Genomic DNA, 7,161 nt, shown 5'->3' on the forward strand with positions numbered 1-7,161 from the left:
AATCGCTTTTACACTTTGATTTGATGCTGTTTTACCATCACCTAAGCGTTTGTGCGGCTACAAGGGCACGTCTGCAAGAAGCCCAGCTGCGCCCTGTCTGTCCCCACCCTCCTCTCTCCCTGAGGCAGGTGCCGCCTTGTTTTACCTTTTCGTCATTTTACCAGTTGGAGCAAACACGTGGTCTCCCTCTGTGAGCGCCCCCCACCCCCGGGGTCAAATACGACGTGTCATGTCCACGAGTCTGCACTCTGCTTGTCTTCACGGAACCACACTCTCTAAATGGTTGGCGGGAAAGTCAGGGACCTGTGTGCAGCTGGCAGTGTGTGCCCGCAGCCCAGGTTGGAAATTTGTAACAAGTCCCCTCTGCTGAGCTTTGGGGAGCCACAGTGGAGGGCAGGAGGGGGTGCGGAGGAGGGGCCGGGGTGCCTGGTGGATTCCTGGGACAGAAATGGCACCGAGGTTACCTGCCTGTCACTCCTTCACCCAGCTCCTACCATCCCTGGCCTCTGAGGCTAAGAAACGACCAGGAGGGAAGTGGAGGGAGCTGAGCCCCAGGGTGACGTAGGTGGGAGTGGCCCCCGGAGGAGCTGGCACGCCCGGGCGTTGGAGGCTGCTCACCGGTGTGCTCCCCCAGGACGGTCCGGGACAGGATCACAGTGAAGATGGGGGCCGAGCTCTTCACCGTCTCAGCGAAGGACACCGCCACATTTTTCAGGCTGACCAGACCCAAAACCACTGTTGCAAACCTAAGACAGTCAACAGCATCACAGGGATGAGTTGGTGCATCTGCAGCCATGGGGCAGACCTGGTAGGAGCCCAGAGGGTGCGCACGTCTGCCCCGCCCCCCCGGCCCCCTCCCTCCCAGGATCACCTGATGGTAACAGTCAGCCAGGGGGAAGTGTTTTACGTGTAAAAAACTCAGTCCCTCAACCAGAAACGTTAGCTGCTTACCTCATGAGACCCACGAACAACATGGTCATGATGAAGTTGGGAGGGTAAGAAAGCCGGGTTTTGTGCTGATACAAACAGCAGGGAACAAATATTTTAACACAGCCGATGAGCGTGGTTGACAGCATCTGCACGGCCCCTGGAGGAGGAGACGGGGCGCCAGCTGAGCAGAGGGGCTCCACCCCGCCGGGAGCTCCATCCCACCGCCAGCGCCCGGCGGGGTACCTAGCATGCTGGGCTCCCCTTCCAGCAGGGACAGGATGTACTTGTTGAGACACAGGGTGCAGAAGCTGAAGAAGAACCAGAGCGTGAGGCAGATGAGGGCGCGGGCACCCCACACGCCCAGGTCCGCCGCGATGACGGTCGTCTCGGTGACGGTGACCGCGAGCACCTGCTCGTCGGGGCCCCCTTCGCTCTGGCCAAATGCGATCTTCTCACTCCGGTGGCCAAACACGGGGCCCCAGGCCAGGAGCGGCTGTCCCCCTGGCTTCTCACCGGGGCCCGGAGCCAGCTCTGCCAGGGCCGCGGGCTTAGCGGATGCCGACATCTCAGGGGCGGCGGGCAGCACAGGGCAGGGACGCGGGGACGGAGGCAGCGGCCATGCGGGTGGCACTGGGCGGGGCGCGGGCTGGAGTGGGAAGGAAAGGACAGCGTTGCGTGAGCGGCTAAGGTCCTGCCGAGTTTAATCACCCACTCAGAGTAACTTCAAGACGCAAACTCGGGGTCCTGGCTTTGTTTCCAGCCCCAAAGGAGCGGGCGCCCCAACGGCTCGGGCTTGTCTTCCAATAAGTTTCTGAGACCAAAGCCTTTACCGGCCTCCGTTCCCTCTCCACACACCTGACCCTCCAGCCAATCCCGCCCGAACTCCTTCTCCAGTACCTGCCAACCCCTGCCTCTTCCAGCCCCGCCCCACCCCCAGAGCAACCCGCACCCCCCAAGCGGCCGGCCCAGCCTCGAGCTCATCCTCCAGGCTGCCCTCCCGAAGCCTGGCTGAGGCCTGGGGTCTCCGCCCTCACCCCGGAAGCTGTCACAAGTGCTCTGCACCTTCCCACCCACCCTGGGACCAACCAGAGCCGCTGAGGAAGGGGCCCCCTCGCCCAAAGCTCTTCCCACCAGGCTGGCTCTCCCACGCCCTCACCCGACTTCTTAATATTTCAACCAGTGTTCTGAGTTGACCTTTATGGAAGGGTTGACCCGCCCCGTCAGAGACTCAGTTTCTGTCCCTCCATCGGGTTTTGAGTTCCAACCCCTGCGTTCTTCGCGTTCTATTTGTTACCGTTTCAAACTGGCCTGTTTCTCTCAACTTTCGATTCCTTCTTTGCATCGTTTCTTTCACGGTCCAACAGTTCACCACCCAAGCCCTGACCGTACGACCCTCAACCTCTTAGTGGGTCAGCGGCCCGCTGGCTTGAGGGGGCTGTTCTCATGCACAGATCCTGGGCCAGGGGACCTCCTCCTGGGCTTGAGGGCGGGCAGGCCTTGGAGCGGGCATGGGCACTGCCTCTGCAGGTGCCCAGGAGAGGGTGATCCTCGCTCAACAGACCCACACCCGCTTGGCGCTCAGGCCTATGGCCACGACTTCTCAAGAGAGACCCCTCACTCCCTAAGATCACAGGCAAAGTCCGACCCGGTCTCTCCCGTTTGCTGGTGGGTGAGTGCTTCAAGTTCTGGCACTTCTTTTTTTTTTAATTTATTTTTTTGGCCACGCCGCGCAGCTTGTGGGATCTTAGTTCCCCGACCAGGGATTGAACGCGTGCCCTTGGTGGTGAAAGCGCTGAGTCCTAACCACTGGAACGCCGGGGAAGTCCCAGTTCTGGCTTTAAGCAGCATCCCAGTGATGACCACCTGCCCAGCTCAGGAGCCCTGGCCACTCCTCCCCAGTGACACCAAACCGCAGTTCCCAGCCCCCTGCCCCCACCTCTAGGCAGCCAAGCCGGCTGCCTATGTGCTCGTCCCTCCGATGCTGACATACGGGGGGCGCCCGTCGTGCTTTAACCTAACCTCCAGGCATGTGTGACCCAGACAGACTCGTGACTACCTGACCCCACCTGAAGCCAGGCTCCTGGCTGAGCAGCTCCCTCAGCTCCCTGTGTCCACCCAGTGCTCTCGGTCACCCCACAAGCTCAGCAGCACCAGGTCCTGGTGGGCACCCAGGCCTGACATGCACCCCGACCCTCGGGACACCAGGGCAGCTCCCCAAACGCACCCCAGACCACGACAGATGCACGTGGCTCTCCCGTGGGCCCCCACTACCCCCGCGATACACACGAGCCCTTCGAGCCCTCCGGGCGCTGACGGGGCCAGATCTCCGCTAACGCCCCGTCCTCCTTCCTCTTCCCAGCCTGGTCCCGCCGTCCTCTCCGGGCCACACCCTGCCGGGAGCTGCACCTCCGTGGGCTGGACCGGCTGTGGCCCAGCGGGGGTGTGGGGAGCCCGTGCTGCCCCCCAGCTGGGAACAGGGGCCCAGCTGCGGGTGGATGGAAAACACAGGAACAAAGCCCGTGTGTGGCTCTGGGTCCCCGAGAGCAGAAAGATGGCGCCCCACCCCCGGGCCCCTGGCTGACCCCGTCTGGATGCCCAGCCCTGCAGCTGGGCCCCCCCAGGGCACAGCTCCCACTGGCCGTGGGGGCTCTGCCTCTCAAGGGAGCCCCCGTCAGGACCACCCACGGCGCCAGGCCCCTCTCTTCAGGGACCCTGACCCGGTGTTTGTCTCACAAGCCCCGACGCCACCGCTGAGGCTCCAAAACCAAACCTGTTTGTGAGGTGATGCTCCAGAAGCCCCCGGGGAGGGTCCCATAGCCTTTCCTCTCTCTCATCACAAAAAGAGGCTGGAGACAAGGTGCAGGCGCTTCCCCCCGACTCTCTCCACTCGGTTTCAGTCTGGGAAACTCACAGCTTCCCAGGCAGCACCGCCAGCCGGGCCTCCGCCTCCTTCTCTGCAGCTCAAGGAGCTCTGGCCCGACGCCAGAGCTCCGCTGCTGAGCCCCGAGGCCCTGGGGCGCCCGCTCTCCTTCCTCAACAAGAAGCTGCTTTGAAACAAAGCCGGGTCCGCGCAGCTGCCGCTCACCTGGTGACAGTGCGGCACATCACTGGATGAACAAGCCACCAGGGACTCATCCCCACTGCTGACCACACCGGGCCCCGGACCGTCCGCCACGTCCGTCCTGTGCGGGTCGTTCCTTGTGTTTCTGCTGGGTCTGCGCCCACGGGGCACCCATGACCCCCGAGGTCATCGTGCTGGGCTTGTACCCTCACCCACCCTGGAGGTTCTGCCCCTTCTGCCCCGAGGGTGGAGGGTGTTGGCGGCCTCTGAAGAGCAGAATCCACCACACACACACCCCCACCCAACCAGCACACGAGGCTCCAGCGCCTCCCGACTGTCCCAGGCTGAAAGCAGGTGGCAGCACAGATGCAAACAGATTCAGACCGAAACGGTGGGGATGGGACCATTCAGGAGTCACCGCAAGTGATAGGGAACGTAAGAAAGAGTCAGCAGAGCCCGTGGCCGGGGTGGCATGGGGACAGAGCGTCCGTCAGATGGGGTCAACGCGGCACTTTTTTGCCAGCAGCAAAACAAAAGCCAAACAGAACCTACGTGCCTGTCGACAGGGACGCAGACGGCAGCGAGTGGGGATGGACGCCCCCAGCGGGCAGAGGGAAGCCGCACACGGGCGATGGGCGACAGGCAAACCTTAGAGCCGTCAGAAGTGCTGAGGCCAAGTCGCGGAAGGAGACACACGACACAGCGCCACCAGCAGCACTTAAGTGTGTCCAGACACGACATGTTATTAGAAATAAAAGCACAAAAAGTGCTCTTAAGAGCAAAGAACTGGGAACTCAAGCTGGGGGTGGGTGGGCCTGGGTTGGGCCGCAAGGACGGGGACGCAAGCGGACAAGCATGGCGGGCATCGCGCTGTTTTCTAGGCTGTTCCAAAAGCTGAGGATTTATACATGAAAAAGAGCCAGGCAGCACCTGGGGAGACAGATGCCTGTTCAGACCAGAGCCTCCCGGACCGTCTGCCCTTGATGACCTGGTCTCAGGTGGCGCCAGGAGCTTTCTGTGTCCTGCCGCAGGTTCCGGACTGGAAGGCAGCAGGTACTCCATCACAGACCAGCACTGCTGTCCACTGCGTCCAGAGCAGGGCCCAGGGAGCCCAGGACGGATGCTCAGGCTCCCTCCAGCGCGTGACCTCTTCCTGACCATCAACAGCCCACAAGCAGCCCACCCAGCCTGGTGACCGAGGACGCGACAGGCAAGGGACAGGCAGACCCCCCCCCACTTTCACGTGCAGCAGGAGGGGTCGGCAACCTCCGTGTGTGTAGTTTCCGGAAGGAGTCCAAATGCCTCTGGAGTCAGAACAAGGGCTTTGAATGTCTTAAGAAATGAAATCACGGGACTTCCCTGGCAGTCCACTGGTTGGGACTCTGCGCTCTCAGCGCAGTGGCTCGGGGTTCAATCCCTGGTCGGGGAACTAAGATCCCGCAAGCCGCGTGGCCCAGCCCTCAAACAAACAAACAAACAAACAAACGAAATCAACTTCGGAATGGACGGTCCTATCTTGTTCCTTCTCGACAAGACTCACCAAGTCATGCCAGGGTTCCTAGTTGTTTGCTTGCTTTTGCTTTGTCAGGCGATGGGGGTCTGAGGCCTGGAGGGCTCCACCAGCGGCTCCGGGGGTGGGGCTGGGGGGCTGGAATAGGGAGGGGCCACCACAGAGAAGCGGCGGAGACCAGGCAGTGAATGAGGCCCCTGGGCTGTGATGGAGGCCGAGGTGGCAGGGAAAGCAGAGACCAGGGCGGGTGGCCCTCCAGGCCGGATGCCAGAAGACCCTTCTCTGGGGAATTCAACAGGCACGGGATAGACCTTGAGGACAGAAATCAGGGCCCCAAGGAGAGGCCTTGACAGAGAAAGCAGCTGAGCAGCCCCAAGCTTCTGGTCACCCTTCAGTGCCCTGGGAGCTGAGCCAAGGCAGGAGACGGGGCAGGGGGAGCCGAGTGCCCACCAGCAAGCAGGACGTGCTGCTTTGAAAGTCACCAGAACAGGGTCCCTGGGGATCAAGACTAGGGTGGCAGAAGTGGAAATCTCGCCAGGGGCCCCGGGCTCCCAAGAAGATCCGACTCAGGACAGGACTTGACGTGGAGGCTCCGAAGACCCCCAGAACACACGGGGAGCTCGAGGTGGCGGGCATCAAGGATGCAGCCACCAAGGTGACCTGGGGTCCTGCTTCTGGACACAGCCCACAAGGGCCAAAGCAGCCCCATCCACGGCCCAGCCACCAGAAGGAGAGGCAAGGTGCCCTGGAGAAAAGCTTCCACGACTCAGCCTGAGGACAGGTGAGGATCAAAGATCAGAGACCACCTGGCCAGCAGGCTGCCAGTGGGGAAGGAGCAGCCTCCTGGCTGCTCCAGAAGGGGCAGATGGACAGGATGCAGTCGTGCAGACAAACAGACGAAGAAACTGTCAGGAATAAATCAGCGGGATGAAAACATGGCAAGTCTAGAGAGGAAACGTCTCACTGCTGAATGAAACTACGGTGTCCTCTGACTATTTCCCTGCGAGGTGTTAACTGGTGACCAGGGTCAACCACAACTTTACCCCCCGGAGAAACGAGCGGATGCCCCTCCACGGAGCCACCAAAGTGGGAGCCACCAGGAACGAGACAGAGACACCACGTCTCCCTGACCTGAGGCGCTGAACCCGGCATCGCTGCAGTTTCCCTGCCACAGGTGCAGATCTGACGGTGAGAAAATGCAGGCGTCGAAAGCCAAGGAGAGGAGGATGGATGGCAGAGGCTGAACACCAGGCCAGGGGCTGCAGACCATTACAGCATCCACAACGCGCAGATCCTGCCAACGCCCCGCACCTTTTCAACATTCACACCCTCTGGAACCCAAAATGGTCAAGTCAATAACATCTCTAAAACCAAAAATCTCTAACGTGCAATACAGACAGAACTACCCGAACCAAACCACCACTCAGGTGAACAACGTCATCCCACTGAAGAGCGAAGGACAGGAAGCCGGCCAGTAACTGCCAGCAGTGCAGAGAACACGCGCAGGCTCCAGACGACACCCCAGGCAGGCGCTGGGCCCGGGGCGGCCTCGCGGAGTCTGGGTGAGAGCTTGAGGTGGGGCAGACAAGGGTGTGCGCTGCGGGGAAGGAGGGATGGCCGCAGGACGCCTGTGCAGGCCGCTGCCCCCCCCCCCCCCGGG

General features: G+C 61.6%; 1 protein-coding gene across 1 annotated transcript in view; it reads right to left on the bottom strand.

The window, feature by feature from the left end:
- The window catches only part of SLC35E2B (solute carrier family 35 member E2B), an 8,766-nt gene extending 7,188 nt beyond the window's left edge, over positions 1–1,578 (bottom strand). Inside the window, exons 1-3 of the mRNA XM_007448935.1 lie at positions 1,174–1,578; positions 952–1,087; positions 619–746 (exon numbers count right to left, since the gene is read on the bottom strand). Of these exons, the coding sequence (XP_007448997.1) occupies positions 619–746; positions 952–1,087; positions 1,174–1,495 (586 nt within the window). The 5' untranslated portion in view covers positions 1,496–1,578. The remainder of the gene's footprint in view (positions 1–618; positions 747–951; positions 1,088–1,173) is intronic.
- Positions 1,579–7,161: the final 5,583 nt, after the last annotated feature.

Source organism: Lipotes vexillifer, unplaced genomic scaffold, assembly GCF_000442215.2.
Source record: "Lipotes vexillifer unplaced genomic scaffold, Lipotes_vexillifer_v1.1 scaffold835, whole genome shotgun sequence".
NCBI classification, from domain to species: Eukaryota; Metazoa; Chordata; class Mammalia; order Artiodactyla; family Lipotidae; genus Lipotes; species Lipotes vexillifer.